This window comes from Acipenser ruthenus, chromosome 5, assembly GCF_902713425.1.
Source record: "Acipenser ruthenus chromosome 5, fAciRut3.2 maternal haplotype, whole genome shotgun sequence".
In the NCBI taxonomy this organism is placed as follows: domain Eukaryota; kingdom Metazoa; phylum Chordata; class Actinopteri; order Acipenseriformes; family Acipenseridae; genus Acipenser; species Acipenser ruthenus.
The window spans coordinates 485,824-503,204 of record NC_081193.1 but is presented as its reverse complement, the minus strand read 5'-3'; the positions used below and the strand labels follow the sequence as shown (position 1 = coordinate 503,204).

The following is a 17,381-nucleotide window of genomic DNA, read 5'->3' as shown; positions in this document are numbered from 1 at the left end:
GCCAGATGCACATTAGATTAGTTTTAGTCTGAGTGGCGTGACCTGTCCGAGCGGGCATTCTGCAGCGTTGAGTTTATCTTTCCAAGACCTGCATACAGGTCTCCAGTCTAGGGGGAAAAAAAAACTAAACAAAAGTATGCTAAACCAAGTGTGAGGTTGCCATCACCCAGTTAATTTCTCCAGCTTCAGTCATCCAATGAGCTCTAAGAACTAAAGAGCTTCTGGGACCAGTGGAATGTGATCAAGGCTAGTGAATGGCAGAAAGCAGAGGTCTAACATGTTTTGCAAAGTATAGCAGCTTTAAAATAGACTGGATTGACACACATTGTATTTAAAAAAGGTTTTATTTTATAAAATCAAGTAACTTTCCACTTCAATGAGTGAACCCAAACAAATGCATGGAGCCACACTTTGTCCCACGAAATTAAAGTTCAAAATAGGCTTTAAAAACAGAAATAGCATTACATCGTCCATCCCTCCGTACTAGACCTCTCCCCTGATGGGACCCCCTTCTGGAATGGATCTAGAACAATCTGGGCTTCACTGATGGTGTGGGCTGCTCCATCCATCTATGCTAGCAAAGGGAAGATAAAAATGGTGTCTCAAGTGGTGGAAGATTGGGTTTAGACCACAGTAATTAAACCGTTTCTATTCTATAGTGCTCCCTAGTAGTTACATTGAAGAGACCACCAGACATAATGGTTCAGATTATATTAAGTTAACACAATTTGCAGTTTTGCTTTCTGCCCACATAGCAATTCAAATAGAAATCAAGCTAACTAACAAGGGCAGACATTCCCTCACAACACAGGTTTTCAGGTCACATTCAAAAAGAAACAACTAAGCCTTTGGATGTGATTGTGAAAAACACACAGAAGCAATACAAGTAAAAAAAAAAAAAAAAAAAAAGCAAAAGAACCCTTTATTGTAAACCTAATTATCTGTTTACAAGTGGAGTTGTCATCTTGCCCAACAAATGAAGCTTTCTTTTGTTACTTGTTAACACAAGGTAACCGTCACCGCTTCACTGGTTCGTTTAGAACCCCAAACAGTGCTGCAGGACTAGAATACGACTACACACATGGCTACATGCTTCTAAAAGGAACCTATTCCTCCTGATTAGATGTGAAAGTTAAACACTAGAATAAAGACGACTGCTACTACGCAACAAAGAATCTGGTCATTTTACTGGAGTAAAAATCACATTACAGATAAAAATGCAGAACCCTGAAATACTAAAACATCCCATCTTGCACAATGCCGGGGTTCCTTGCATTACACATTAAAAGCATCGCAATTAAAAAATTTACAAAAGTAAGTCAAAATGAACCCATAAAGCTTCCAAGAGAACCCACAGGCACTTCTCCTCAGGTGTGGAATGTTTTTTTTTTTTCCTTTTCTGTTTTTTGTTTTAAAAGGGAGACTAAATAAAAAAAAAAAAAAGTTGATCTGTGAAGGTTTGCTGAGCAAGCCTGCTGCAGCACCAGTTCATCATTCAGCTTTTAGTAATATCCTGGGTGGTATTGCTGACTCCAGGGCTTCGGACTCCAGAACTGCAAGACAGAGACACAAGCAGGTTACCACTGCTTTTCAATGGCAAGAAATGCAATCAACAAGTAGAGCCACTAACTGGGCTAAAGAATGTGCTAACCTAGTGTTATCAATTCAAGGATTCTCTATATCTATCTATAGGTGTTAACCCACCTACGATATATTCTGTAGTTTCAGATATTTTAAGAACAACCAATATGCTCATGTGTTCTGGTCAGCAATCTTGTCCCATTAAAAACACACAGCCTTCTCATACCAGTTCTATAATTATTTTGGGTTTCTCAAATTCTGCTTATCTTCTTAAGATACATGTACAAAAATAACCGATGTCCCCGAGCTCAAAGTAGCCAGTATATTTATCCCTGCATTCAACAAATTGGACATTTAAAAGAAGATAGCTGAAATACCAGTTTTCGCAGACAGAGAGAACGTGTGCAGAAATAAAGAATGAGGGCAGTTCAGTTACAGCTGCTGAATGTATGCCCTGGCCCCGAGGGGACGCAGGCCACGTTCCTCTAAAATCACCCCTACCCCTCCCGAGGGGACGCAGGCCACGTTCCTCTAAAATCACCCCTACCCCTCCCGAGGGGACGCAGGCCACGTTCCTCTAAAATCACCCCTACCCTCCCCGAGGGGACGCAGGCCACGTTCCTCTAAATTACCCCTACCCCTTGTTGCCAGCTCTGATTGAAGGCCTGAGCCTTGTTCATGTTGTAGTTTCCATTCTTGAAGCCGCGGTTGTTTCCACCTCTGCCTCGGAATTTCTGCAAGCAGAATCAAAAATCAGAGTTATTACTTCAAATGGACACTACACATGTAAGAACTACAAATAAAATAAAACCATAATAGAAAATAAATGATCATATCAAACCTCCACCTGCGTGAAGTTGCCTCTGTTTGCCCCTCCTCGGCTGCTGTTGCCCCTGCTCATTGCACCCCCTCCTCTGTTCATGTTGCCCCTTGGTGGTCCTCCTCGGCTGGGCATGCCTCCACCCCTGTTGAAGTTTCCACGGTTAGGAAAGCCCCCTCTGAAAGCAGGGGGAGGAAGAAACCCTCTCGGAGGCCTGTTGAATCCACCACGGTTTCCTGGAACTGAAAAGGTAAAACCCACAGATTGAGTCTAGACACCGCAGTCGCACAGACGACAAGGAACTCCTCAAAACACTGCAGTCGCACAGACAAGGAACTCCTCAAAACACTGCAGTCGCACAGACAAGGAACTCCTCAAAACACTGCAGTCGCACAGACGACAAGGAACTCCTCAAAACACTGCATTTTGCACGGAGTAACGTGGCAATTACCCATAACTATTATTCAATCGTACTGAACAAAGCCCAGCTCAGAAGTGTTTTGACAACAAAGATTTTGAAGATCTACTCAATATGTGTGATATCAAAAGCTAACAATTAAATTTTTGGCCAAAGCAGAAGCTATTACAATTTTTTTTCCCCCATTTTGTTAAACTAAGGTCAGTAAACTATACAAGTGTTAGTTTTAATCTTTGGTTATTGATCTTAATAAAAAGTGTAGTTTATAGTGAGAAAGGTAAAAGGCATTACTGCAAGCATTTCAGCACACGTAGGAGTCACACATGGAAATTCACTCAATCTATACCAATAAATGATCTGTTCTATTGAAGAATGATCAAGATGTTAGCAGCTCCTGCCAGCTCATCCTTTCCCAGCAGTTTTTACCTCCTCTGAAGTTGCCCCGGTGGTTCTGGAATCCCCCGCGGCCTCCCCTCGGTCCTTGCCCTCCTCCACCGCCTCTGTTGAACTGGTTCTTCACTCCCCTCCCTCGGTTTCCCCCTTTCTTGACTGGTCCTCCCTGGTTTTGCTTCTTCTCTGGTGGCAGTGTGGTTTTGCTCTCCTCTTTGTACTGTTCCAAGAGTTTCATTGCCTCCTCCTTCTGCAGCTCTGCGTAACTGACTTCATTAAAACAGTCCCCCACCTCTGGCAGTGTATAAATGCCTGGGGGGAAAAAAGCAAAAATCAGTCTAATTACACACACACACACACACACACACACATAATGAAGCCCAAAGTCTAATATTTAAATTAAGCAATAAATGGACCCAAGAGGTACCAGCTCAATGCTAGACAAATTTTCTATTAACTATGCAACATCACTCATTTGGCAAGTTACACACAATACATCAGGTGGTACACCGAAAATTGCAGCGACATGGCAGTTTCTGGATTTTCTTTAGCTTCCAGTGTGTCTTCTGAAAATCAAGTGTTATAAAAGCCTGCAAAACTGTTCTGAGATACGATTTGATACCTTTCATTTTCAGGACTGCATGCTCGGGCAGGTCTTTGCCATCGGATTCTGCTTTCTTCTGTGTTCGCTGTTTGTAGTCTTCATCGGACGGACAGACCACAACTGCCTTGCGCTGGAAGCCAGCAAACAGGCACATCTTCCGCCTCTGTGCTGGAGCCGAAACGTTAGTCTGAAAAGCAACAGGGTAGAAATTGAGCGTTTGCCTTAAAAAAAAAAAAAAAAAAAAAGCTGCCAAACAAAAAGTGATAACCATTTCACTACAGTGATATATTTGGCTGCCAATACACAAGAACTCTAGCTGTACCTGATCGAGAATGTAGTTGCGCTTCTTGCGGGCTGCAATCTCAATGAATTTACCCAGAAACAGGGGGGCACGTTGAGAAATTGCAGTAAGTTTTCCAGTGTCCATCATCTGCCGTTTCAAACTTGAAATCTGGGGGGAAAAAAATAAGTATATCCACTACCAACTGCAGACATCTAAAAGAACCCTACAATTACTCAATTTGATTTAAACAGGGTTCATACACTTTATCAACATCAAAATTCCATGGTTTTGCCATACTTTTTCCAGACTTTTAGTTAGTTTGTACCATTCTTTCGATAGTTATCCACATAGCAGGCAGCCGCAGAGCATTATAGCTTTTTGATCCAGAGCAGAAGTTGCTCCTGGTTCTCTAAAAGCATGTCAAATCTGGAGGTGCATATCTAGCAAGAGACAATGCAGGTTTGCAAAAGAGAAGATACAATCTAAGAAATGTCCAATATTTAAGAATTACATTGCATTATCTGCAAAGAGAATATAAAAAGCTGTATACTCCAAGTATACTTGTGCCAAAACAGGATAGTATAATGGTACCAAGAGTATACTAAAACCAGACCATTTCAGCACAAGTATACTTGCAGTATATTAATTTTGTAAGGGTTGATATTGGATTCTGATGCAAAACTTATTCATAAAAATGTTGAACACTATGGGTGGTGAAAAATAACCAAAAACAAATGCATTATACATTAAAAATGTACAAGTGTCGTATTATTAAACATACAAGTCAAATACTAAATACAGTACACCCTCGCTAGAACAACCCTGTTTGGGTCCAAAGCCTTTTGTTCGCTTAATATTAATACTGTTTTTATTATTTGATTCTTTATTACAGTATTTGTCACCACTACCATGAACAATAGCAATGAGATTGTGAATTACAAGTACAGTACTTATTTGTGGCATGCTGCATCCAGTATTCTGAATATCCTATTCGTTAATCTTGGTGAGCAGAGTACAGTAGCTTGTAATTCCAGTTTGTAACTGTTTAAAAAAATCATAGCCTTCAATATAAATTGATATATTTTGGCTGTTGCAGTGTCCATTTTACCCTTCGTTTCACTGGAGCAGACAGAGTCATGTGACATACCAGTGCGCTGACTGAATAGGATTGCTTGAGTTGTCAGGACGTTAAACGGTGTTACACGTGGCAATCCTCATGGGATTTGGTCACAAGCAATATAGTTCCTACTAGTAAACTGCCTAGACATTTGCCGCTAGAGCTGCTGACGCACTTTCGAAAATCAATTATTCTTAATAAAAAATAAATCGCAGAATTATTTTCATTCTCCAGTGATACCAGTAATTCCAGACTTCAAGACTTTCATAACAGGGACGTGGTTTTTCAAGCATTTTCAAGCCCTGGAAATCAGTTTGGCATTTTTGCATACTTTTTTCAGACTAGCATACAAACCCTGTTTAAACCAGCTGGCTGCCAATTTGAATAATCTATTAACTAACATTCAACTTGAAAAGGGTACCAACAACCCAGGCATCAGCATCAAACCAGAGACAACAGAGCAGCTGTATCATTTCAAATGAGTTCCACAGACAAGCGCTGCACTGTCAAAGCACACAACTCATGGAGAATTTGGTCATCATTCAGATTCCAATACTTAACTAGTGATAAGGAATTTTCAATACTGAGCTTGCGATCTGTACTACATGTTCGCAAGCTGTAGATGCAAGAGAGACACAAGCACGTGACTGAACTACAGTCATGCTCTGTATGCCAGTCTATCAAATACTCAAGATCTTACCATCATTTTCTCCAGGATTGTGTTTGTGCCGAGAACATTGTACTTCCCAGGGTTCTCTTTTGTGTGCTTTGTGACCCAGGCCGTCTTTCCAGCACCAGGCAGGCCGACCATCACGATAACCTTTAGAATAAAAAAAAAAAAGAGAAGTAAGGAGAGGCAATCTCTGATCATGTTCTAGGTCCCCACTTTATATTAGTCATGAAAGCAGATTAAACTGAAATCCCAGATGGACAGAGAAATCAATGTATGGTCCAAATCTTTATTTTTGAAATCCTGCTATGTTTGACACATACCTCACACTCCTGTTTAGTTTCAGGCCCCTTTGGACCACGCACTCGTTCCTCTACTGGGATCTTCTGAAGGAAGGTGTACCCCTCAGGAACAGGGAAGTACGGTGTCTCTAGCTGCCCAAAGTTAAAATCTACTGCACAGTTGTGGCACAGAACATGAGGGAACAAGGCCCTTTCAGCAAGGGCTTCTTTGCCGACTTTGAATGCAACTCCAAGATCCTGTCCGTTCTTGGAATAGGAGAGCTCCACTTCCTCACCTTCGAAATTCTGCAAGGGAAAACAAACAGTCAGACTAAAAGCTTGGCAACATACTTTGCTAAGGTTCAATACATCTAATTTCATTAGGAAAGTTGGACTGAATGAGGTGCAAAAACAAAAATCGCTCAAATGTAAAATTGTGTAAGCAGCTGCAGTCAAACAAGCAGCAGTTGTACACCAAGGAAAAGTTAAATGTTTACTTGGTTGCAAAACTATATAAAATGTGTTATCTTTAAGCCTCCAATAGACATTTAATACGGTTTTGCTGGAGGAATCAAAGTCTTACAATAAAGCAACCGATAACATCCTCTTCATCATACGTCTCTCCAAAGTCCTCTGTGACACAGTTAGTGGTCTTCCTTCCCTTTGCTGAATACGCATAGGAAAACTCTTCCTCACCTGAAAGAGGTAAACATCAGTACCAGAGGAGCTTAAAACAAGGAAAGGTCCTAAAATCAATCGGGGTGCAACTTCTTTCTGAATAGGTTGGGAATACAATCAAGCACACCGTTCAATCCACCATTCTCTGAACCAACACCAAGAATTAACTTACACTGTCCTCTCCAAGGTCGAAGCTTTTGCTTCAATAGCAATTAGTTAAACTTACCAAGCAGCATGCTGCCGTTTTGCAGAGACCAGCCAACCTGCACTTCATGAATTTCAATCCCCTTGCTTGACACATGCTTCACTGGAATCTTCTCTGTAATCTGATGTAGGGCAGAAAACAGAATTAAAGAACCATTCGTACAATCCTTCATTTAGTAGCAATAGCCTAGGTGGACAAACTGTCAGACTTTCAGTAAACAGACTGGATGTCTGCTCATAGATCTTGAGTCTTGGTGGTTTCAGTTGACTGGCTGATTCACGGTTACCTTCATTTCAAAGCAGGCTTTTCCTTTTGTAACTCCGTAGGAACCTCTTCCTCCAGCCCAGAGATAGGCAAAGCTCTCCATGGTCAAAGAGGATGCGCTGTACCGATCTCTTGAGACTTTGAAGTGAAGGTCACTGTTATCTGAAATCATTCAAAATGAAGAAGTTACAACAGGTACCAAAAGAACAACTCAACATTCAAGCTCCAGTTTGACACACTTCTTACAACACACGGGCCTAATTCCTGAAAAAGGCACCACTTTAAGAATCTGTTCACATCCACTTATTGAAAGACTTGCCTTCGTTTAACTCGTATGGTTCGCTGGTGCAGCACACCATTTTAAAAATAAATTGTTAAATGTAGAAAAGATTTTGATCTCAAAAAGCACTGCAAGTACATGCGTTTGCACACTTGTCTGGAGGGTGGCACACTTTTGGAAACAAGTTTATGAAATCCCAATATAAAAGAATGTACTTGTCTGACAGGGAAAGAGTTAAGAGCCCAATGAGAATAGCTATACAATTAAAAAACAGTTCTAAAAGGGGAACTAGCTCTTATTACATTACTAAGTTACCTTTTGGGGCTTTCCCCTGTGTTCTACTCCCTGCCCTTTTGCTCCTCCAACCTCTTCTTTCTCTGCTCTTTCAGTGCCAAGCATCTCCTATTGTCTACAACTCTCATGCCAGCCCTGCTCTTACAGCCAATATGACCCTGGAATCTTTCAGTAGCTAGACACCATGGTAACGGGAGGCTGAGCCCTGCCTACAATGTCAAACACTGCATTGTCATTATACCACATTATTAACTAACTGCCAGGTTATATTCTAGCCTTGCATTTTGTATGTTTAAAAAGAGAATGTAGTGCCAAATAAAACAAAATACTACACCACTTCAAAAAACAACTTAACCTGAATTAATCAAGATTGATATGGGATCTTTAACTTGTTAATATTTAATACAATTTCTGTCCTGTTTAATATTCTGCTCAATTCTGTTTCCATTACTCTTAGGGAGTTGTGAGTGGTGGCGGTTCAATGGTAATTCAGTGATCCTTTTCATTCACCCTCCATTATGAAGTAGGGATGTCACTGGTTTTACGGTAAACCACGGTATAAACTGCCAGTTTTGAAACCGCAACCATTTTTCTATACCATGATTACCGGGTTCACATGGTTTAAGGTGATATGGGTGCCTTTTATTTATTTTTATTCACCGTTTGTCCATCGGTGAGCCACTGTGTTCATTAGAACCAAGTAATGAACAGACAGACATCAAGTTCTGAAAACTGCCATGCATGAGATTATCCAAGTAGGCTATTAAATAAGTGACGTCATATTTAATACAAAGCGCCCTACTAAACAATGATCACTAGCAAACGTGATTGTCAGTAAATGAAACACAAATACTCGGCAGGAACAAGGCACTGTAACTTCATCACTGCATTCCTATTAATTTACCAAACCGTAACAGCAGCTATTACCTATCGTATCAGTCAAGAGAAACTCAGTAAGCACACACCAATGCAGAGAATCAAAAAGTCTATTTACTACTATATAACTAAGTCTATGATGCTACAGGCATTTGTATTACGTTTCATTTTAAACGGTATTGTTTCCGTCTCCTCGAGTTGAGAGTTGTAAGGATTTTGGTTTTATGTATTCAAAAATGTATTATGTATTTATTCCAATTTAAAAAAATAAAAAAGTCCCCTAGATGCCACTTAACTTTGCAACGGCGTCATACCCAACTTAACTTGTCTTTCTTTTGTATTCGTTGCTGTGTCCAAACAAAAAAAACACCCCCACACAAACACTTTGCAGACGCCGTCTTCTCATCACGTTTTGCACTCTGCTGAGATCAATGGGCGGGCACTGCATGTCTTAACGCACTCGATTGGCTGTTGCTAGGTAACACTTTGGTTCTCTTAACTAATAGGCTGCCGTCCAAACCGATAAAGATGAAGAGGGTATTCAGTTGCAGTGGTCACATCCTTATCCTTACATGTTCATATTTTGGTGCTTCTCCACAGTAATTTGAAATAAAAAAGCAGCATTATTTTGCTGAGCCTGTGTGAGCTGGAGTGAACACTACTTCCAGTTAGGTACTGTCTGATAGAACTGTAGTACCAGTGTGTTGTATTTATTTTAAAACTTTAAAAGTTATTTTTCTTGTTAAAAAATGGACTTGAGTATTTCTTTAAATAGCCATTTAAAAACAGATTACAAAAAAATGACTTGCTACCGCAGTACGACGATAACCGTGGTGTACTTGATGGTTAACATACTGTCCAAATTTGATATTATGAAGCTGTACACTGGCCAACAATCAATTTTCACAAACTAATCCTTCGGCGAGGTGGTCTGGGCACCACCTAGGCCCCCCGAAGCTCTGTGGTTGTACATGCTCTCTCTGATGCATTCTGAGCTATTTTGGAGCACTTTCAGTACCAAATATGAACTTGACTTTGTAGAAAACAAAATTTCAGAAATGACTTCACTTGCAACTTATTTTACCAGATGGACCAACAACATAAATCACACTTGAGGCTCGAAAACAAACAGTTTTTGAAATACAGGGTTTGCTCCAGGACTTACTGCGGGTCCATTTTAAAAGAGACATTTTCTTTAGTGAGGGGGTGATGCTTTATGATTTAGAATGAACACAGCCACCGTATTGTTATACATGCCGACAGTTTACAGACCTTGCATTTCAGAACAAAAGAATGTAAAAATAAAGTTATCATTTGGTATCCAGTCAGCAAGAATTATGTCTTGTGAAATTACCTGGTAGAAACAAGATCCCATCCCCCCACATTACAGAAGTCACCTTTTTGGAGCTGTTGTGCGGAAGTTCCTTCTTTCTTTTTCATTTCTGAACTTTACCAGGGCCTTCCCATAATCAAACTTCTTCAAATGAAGAGGCTATGCCAAGTCATGTAAAGTTAGGATAAAAATAGGATCGCAAAAACTGAACTGCATCTCTGCAGCCGCGGCACACTGGAAGGGACTGCTGCTTTCGCTAGCAGAAGCTGGGCCACGTAATTCAGAAATTGGAACCAACAGCAAAATAAAAGAGAGATCAAATTATTTCTATAGGCCCATAATGTTAATGTAGTTTTGAAATATTTTTTTCTCCTTTGGACAGTGGGGTTGATTTTTTTTCTTAATTTACTGTTATGTTTACACTGGAAATTTGTCAGATTTTACACAACACAAGGCAAAGGCTAGTGACGGCAGGAACATGAAAACTGGAGAGTGCCAATCTGTTTATCAAAATGTGTCTTAAAACATCGGGATTTCTTTGAATGAGTTTTTTATACCATGTTCTATAAAAAAAGAGGACTTATTGTAATAATAATAATAATAATAATATCCAATTCTCAGTGAAAATCTCAATTTCTGAAAGAATACTATTAGCATTTAAAAATGCACTGACTAAATGTTCGCTTCACCAGCGGACAGCATGTATATGAAATCCAGTTGAACTTGCTTACCTTAAACACATGGCAGAGGTTTTTAAAAAGCTTTAATTACAGGACACAGACAAGCGCTATATTTAGCTCTTGTTAACAGGCTAACCGAGTTTAGTAAATATACCTTGAATATTTATTTTTTGCCAAATTACCCTTTGTATTTTTTTTCATTATGAAAGTTCGTTTTTAAATTGGATATTTTTACACCATTTTATTTTTACAATAGAAAAATGACCTATATTTTTTATTTTTGTAACAATGTGTGAATCACTCCGAAAACACCATTTGTGTTCGTTTGAATTAACATTTCAACAACATAACATGCTCTCTGTATTTATTGTTTGTTGTTTTATGAATGAGTATGAAATCATGCCCTTGGGTTGGATTTATATTTGCCTTTCTGCCCCCTGGAATTGCCTTGGTGCCCCTGAATCTTCACAACATTGCCTTGCCCTTCATATCTTAACTTCATGCCCCAACAGACAGAAAACTCTCACCCGTGTGTAAACAGTTTTCATATCAATCCAAAAAGGTGTTCACAAAATTCTATAGAAACATCTTAAGAGTTAAAAAAATAAAACAGTATTTGCACTGTGCATGCAGTTCATGACAATAATGAATCACTCAGATTAAAATGAAGACACTTACAGGTGTCTAAGCAAACTGTTGTATCATCAAACTCTTCATCTTCCTCCTCAAGAGGTGGCTGTGGAGACTTGGCCCTGGAGACAAAAGAATAAATAAATAAATCAGGAGCACCCATCACTACTGCAAAGCAACATCTGTGTGTGCTAAGAGCCTGACTCTCATTGTAAACACTGATGTTCGTATTGTGTATGCATCCCATTAAATGCAATGAATAAAAATGAAAAGGTAAAAAAGAAAACTGACAAAGTAATAGAAGCTGTGATGTCATGGGGGGGGGGGGGGGGGGTGGCAGTTTCTATGAGAAGTTCAAGGGTGGCATTAAATGTACACTTACAAAAAATATTTCTGTAAAGTGTGTGTTCTGTTTTCTGTTAATTGCGTAAGCTTTTATTGATTTGGTGGTGAAGATGGGGGAGGCACTGGGGCCACAAAAACCTGGTGCCGGCCCTGGAAAAGTTAAAAAGCTTAAGAAGGAATAGTGTTCATGCTTTGGGACATCAAAAGTGCAGGGACTAGCCTGACAATGTAACTAGGGCTGTGTCCGAAGGATCGTTCGCTAGCCAGGGACTTGAAGATTGTTTTAAACCTCTGAAGGTTCATTAGACTGGTTCACGTACTGTGTTTTTTTTTTTTTTTCCATCCTGTTAACAAACTGTTTGACAATGTGTGAATACTATAAATCTTACACATTAAACGTCACTTGCATGCAAAATTCCATCTTTTTGATTTGTATAATGCATATTACATAACCAAATGTTATTAAAATCCGCTACCAAATCGTTATAAGCAGCAACTCTACATGGCGTGTATGGAGCAGGGTATAGTATCTAAAACAGTGGGCTTGTACTTCTAATGGCTGTATTCAGTAAAATATGTACTGAATGCCTAATGTACAGTAGAATGTTTAAAACATACAAAATACACGCTAACACTAATTTTAATTTCAAAAACTGAGCACCGTCCGCCCCCTCTCCGCTCCAGCTCGTGTTATCCAGAGGCAAACCTTTCATTTCTTCATTCGCCGTCTCGACAGCAAAGCGTTTTAGCGTAAGGCGAAGCTGTATTGAAAGAAACGTCTCGAAACCCCTCTGCTGTTTGGGATTTTTTTGTTAAATGCCCATACGACCAAAAAAAAATTTGAATGCAAACTGTGCAAGAGACTCTTATCATGGAGGCATAACCAGTCTCTGGGGTCACTTGACAAGCACAAGTTCATATTATTAGTATTATTAATATTTTTTAGTAGTAGTAAAATGTGACTGATAACCTGCTTGGTACAGTGACTGTTAAATAAAGCTTTGTCCGCTGCAGTTGGTGCTGCTGCAATGCAAGCTTACTGTATAGATCGCAAGCAGGCTCAATTACATATAACTAAATGTGTATGTTTTACTAATAATTATGTTCAAGTGTTTATGATGTATTTAGCGAACTTGTCAGTAAAAGTGCTTAGCTTCTAAGATCTACCACATCACAGCAACTAAGTTGATTTCAAAATAGCAAAACAGCCAGTGCCATTTCAACTAATTAAGAAGTTACAGAGTCGAAGACAGTAACGAAACACTACACTCCTGCCACCGGTAGTTTTTATTCTCTTTTTGAGCTGGTACATCTCTAAAAGGATACTTGCAATTTTACTGATATAAAGAGTAAGCATGTCATTTCAGTGGAGTATTACTGTAAAGTTATTGTTGGACTTTTTCAATCATTGCCTTTTCAGGGATACAACAATTGCATACATACAACGTTTATGTAAATGAAGTGTAGCATTCCATTTAAATGAACACGATTTTATTGACACATTAACTTTTAAAGCTAGACTTTTGTGACATTTCTAGTCATGCTTTGCTTGAATGTTCATTTACGTTTTTTTCTTTTTCATTCATAAAAACAGATGTACATGTGGGAAACATTATTTAATACTGTGTTCAATTGTTAATACTCAGATTGCAAAAATGTAAACGAAGCTGTTATTCTGATTAGAGGTGACAAAGTGGACAAAAAAATGTGTGGTCAGTTTCATGACCAATCCTCATCCGAGCTCTGCTTCTAATGGCAACTGAAATCTTTATAAATAAAATAAAATAAATAAGAAGGTTGGATTTTGATGTCCTGGTTGATATCTTTGCAAAATTGAATCCTATGTGATATATGCTGCTTCTCTAGGTTTATTCATGCAACGCCAGAGGTTTTTTGTTTTGTTTAAGTTTGTTGGTTTTATTATTATTATGGGGCCCCTAAATGCATTCTTCCCCCACATTACAGCTTTCACCCCTGCTCTGCCCTCATACCCTGCTTGCTCCCAGATTCTTGTAGAACATTTTTTGCATATTTAAAAACGGCATCCCATTTGCATCTGCCCCAAACAATGCCCCTCCCCCTCCCCACAGCTGTTACTGTTATCTTTGGTTCCTTTGTCACCCACAATGCAGGGGATCAGCCAGCATTACCCTAATAAACGTACCTATAACCAAACAGCCATATTAAATCGGGCTCTTCAGAACCGTCTTACCACAACCTCACCTGCTATATTTGTTTTCCTCAATAAATTCAAAATAGCCTCTTCCATGCTCTTCGCGGCGTCGTTTTACACCTTTCTTGTTCTTCTGGTCGGCTTTCTGGTCTTTCCCAGCTTCTCCTATTACAATAAAAACATCAATATATAACACCATAAATATTGAATCAAAATGAGCAAATGCTGCTGGTTAAATACAGGCACAGCCATGGGAAAGGCTATGTACCATTCATTCAGATTAAAACAGGATTTCTCATTCATGTTTCAAATGGGATACGTTTAGTTTTCCCACTTGCACATTAATCTTACGTTAGTATTTAATTAATTATATATATATATATATATATATATATATATATATATATATTCCTCAAAACACCTAACTTATCTACGTGTACTCGAGACAGTGCGAATGACAAAGCGGGATCCACGCTAATATAAATCACATTTTTGGGGCAGCAGTGTGGAGTAGTGGTTAGGGCTCTGGACTTGACCGGAGGGTTGTGGGTTCAATCCCCAGTGGGGGACACTGCTGTTGTACCCTTGAGCAAGGTACTTTACCTAGATTGCTCCAGTAAAAAACCCAACTGTATAAATGGGTAATTGTATGTAAAAATAATGTGATATCTGTATAATGTGAAATAATGTATAATGTGATATCTTGTAACAATTGTAAGTCGCCCTGGATAAGGGCGTCTGCTAAGAAATAAAAAATAATAATAATAAATCACATTTTGCAAAGGCACACATCCAAACCCGTGTAAGATTGCATTTTCCGCCGCATAGTGAAGATTTAACACACACCTTAAGTGTTGACAAGTGCAATAGCGCCAAAGGCTACAAAACATATTTGCAAACCCCGTAACTGTCCGCCAAGACGCCATTTCATGAGGAAAAGAACGTGAGGGGCCAAGCTGCCTTAAAACATCTATAAAAAAATAACAATAATGCTGTATTTAAAGACCTGGAAATACAGAACGATATCAAAACCGTGAAAGCTGCTACCCAAACACACATTTGCTCCGGAAAGGCATAGCACGGAGGAAGTAGGCCTAGTATTGTATTTGTTCAAACGGAATACAAATGTAAAGCAAGCCAGCATATTGTATATAAATGAGGCACAAATAAAGCTATATTTATGTTAAACCTGGTCAATAAACGCTATAAAGGCCTCCTGCAGAGGGACTTTCCTTCCTTTAAAACAATGGGTCATGCGAGGCTCACTGGGAAAAGCAGCCGCCGTCCACCATTTCAGTGGGTATTATTCGAGCTACACCATGTGCATCTTTGTCTGGCACCAAGAAGCTACAAATAGCACAACACGTCAGAGAAGTGTCTGACCTCCGACTCAAACCAAGCACTTTAAACTTGACGACGCCCGTGTCAATACAACCCAGCACTGCGGTTATTCTACTTTCTACAGCACATCATGAAATTCGTGTGTCAGACTGTGCTTAAACCGGCAAGGCTGTATGGGGACACGTGATTTCGGTGTTTTAAGACGGGACTAACCTTCAGTAGATTGTGATCCGGGGGCCTCGTCTTCATCGTCAAACTTGTCCACCTCGATCCCAACATCCTCATCGTCGTCGAACTTATCCATTTCAACACCGGCGTCTTCGTCTTCCTCATCTTCTCTCTCTCCCATCTCATCATCGATAAACTCCTGCCCTTCCCTGTCGGCTTCAGCGACAGCAGCGGCGGCATTTGCATTTGTATCTGTATCTGCTTCTCCCCCGCCTCCTTCCTCCTCACCAGCCTCCATGTTTTCGCCGGCTGCTTCTTCCAGTTCCTCGCCCATTTCCTCGTTGCCGCCTGCCTCCTCCGCCCCGTTCTCTTCGCCGCCAGGCTCCGTGAACCCTCCGCCGGCTTTGGCCTCCTCGTCGAGTGCGGCCTGCAGCCGGTCCATCAGTTCGGCCTTCAGCCCCTTGTCGGAGAGCTGACGCTTTTTCAACTCGTCCTTCAAGTCGTTTACTTTCAGCTTTTTCACGTTAATGGAACTCATTTTCTATTGTGTCGTCACGCTGAATCCTGGGGTTTTAGACTAAAATAAAAAGCAAGCAAGCCTTGCAGACGAGAGAACAACGAGTAAGAGCCACCAATAATTTATACTGCGCCAAACAACAGCGCGACAGACGACCGCCACACACACGTAATATACCCCTACCGTATTACGGGCAGTATAGGGGAATAAGAGGGCGGTGACTACCGTAATTCCTTTATGTAATTGGGTTTTACTCCAACACAACAAACAATATACTAAAGCGATGGCCAAAACGTTTGCACCACCCTATAGAATTAACTAAAAACATAAAGTCGAATGAAACCTGCTTAATAATGTTACGTTAACATATTGAATTACATACCGTTTTGTAGTTTTCCGTATACGTAAAGAAAAAATTGCAACAATTGAAACGTGAAATTTAGAAATCTTACATGAAATACTGTACTACTGTTATGACTTCTGTTAGACTTTTGCGGTATCATTGTGTAGTGTCTTTGATGATGTTAAATAAAATATCTAAATTGTGTTCATATAGTTTTTTTTTTTAATGATGTCTCAATCCTAACATTTCAGGTGATGCCAAACTTTTGGACACAGCTGTATGCTAAATGTAGTGCTATATTATTAACAAAATAAAAATAAAAATTAAACACAAATATTTAACACAGCGCATGAGAATAACTTTTATTAAATACCAGTTTTGATATTAATTGTCATTGATGTCTAAATAGTCAGCTGTGTTCTTATTATTATGATTAGAATTTCTTAGTACTTTATCCTATTGGGTGGGCTGGGGTGTGGTTATTTGTAACAGAGACAGAAGTGTTAAAGGGACTAGGAGCTCTTAAAATAAACAAATCCCCTGGGCCAGATCAGATCCTCCCAATAGTACTCAAAGAAATGAAAGAAGTTATTTACAAACCGCTAACCAAGATCATGCAACAGTCTCTTGACACAGGGGTTGTACCGACAGACTGGAAAATAGCAAACGTAATACTGATCCACAAAAAGGGAGACAAAACCGAACCAGGTAACTAGACCAATAAGCCTGACTTCTATTATATGAGATCTAAAATGGAACATTACCTACACTACCGGTCAAAAGTTTTAGAACACTCCCATTTTTCCAGTTTTTATTGAAATTTAAGCAGTTCAAGTCCAGTGAATAAACAGTCAGCATGGTTTTAGGAAAGGAAGATCATGTCTAACTAACCTACTCCACATGGATTAGGGAGTGGTTAACATGTAGAAAACAGAAAGTACTGATTAGAGGAGAAACCTCACAATGGAGCGAGGTAACCAGTGGTGTACCACAGGGATCGGTATTAGGTCTTCTGCTATTCCTAATCTACATTAATGATTTAGATTCTGGTATAGTAAGCAAACTCGTTAAATTTGCAGACACAAAAATA

The 17,381-nt window shown here is 39.6% G+C and overlaps 1 protein-coding gene across 2 annotated transcripts; it reads right to left on the bottom strand.

Moving 5' to 3' along the window:
- Positions 1-325: 325 nt before the first annotated feature.
- Positions 326-16,127, bottom strand: LOC117403120 (heterogeneous nuclear ribonucleoprotein U-like). 2 transcript variants are annotated; one of them, XM_034005130.3, is made up of 14 exons: positions 15,477-16,127; positions 13,973-14,087; positions 11,453-11,526; positions 7,334-7,473; positions 7,069-7,168; positions 6,748-6,860; positions 6,207-6,470; positions 5,914-6,033; positions 4,136-4,264; positions 3,832-4,000; positions 3,246-3,521; positions 2,423-2,643; positions 2,220-2,315; positions 326-1,553 (listed from the first exon to the last, which is right to left on the bottom strand). In XM_034005130.3, the coding sequence occupies exons 1-14, from the start codon at positions 15,967-15,969 to the stop codon at positions 1,503-1,505; spliced, it is 2,361 nt and encodes a 786-aa protein (XP_033861021.2). In that variant the 5' UTR covers positions 15,970-16,127; the 3' UTR covers positions 326-1,502. The 2 variants fall into 2 exon arrangements, with proteins under 2 accessions (XP_033861021.2, XP_033861022.2); XM_034005131.3 differs by having other exon boundaries at positions 2,429-2,643.
- Between the last annotated feature and the right edge of the window lie 1,254 nt (positions 16,128-17,381).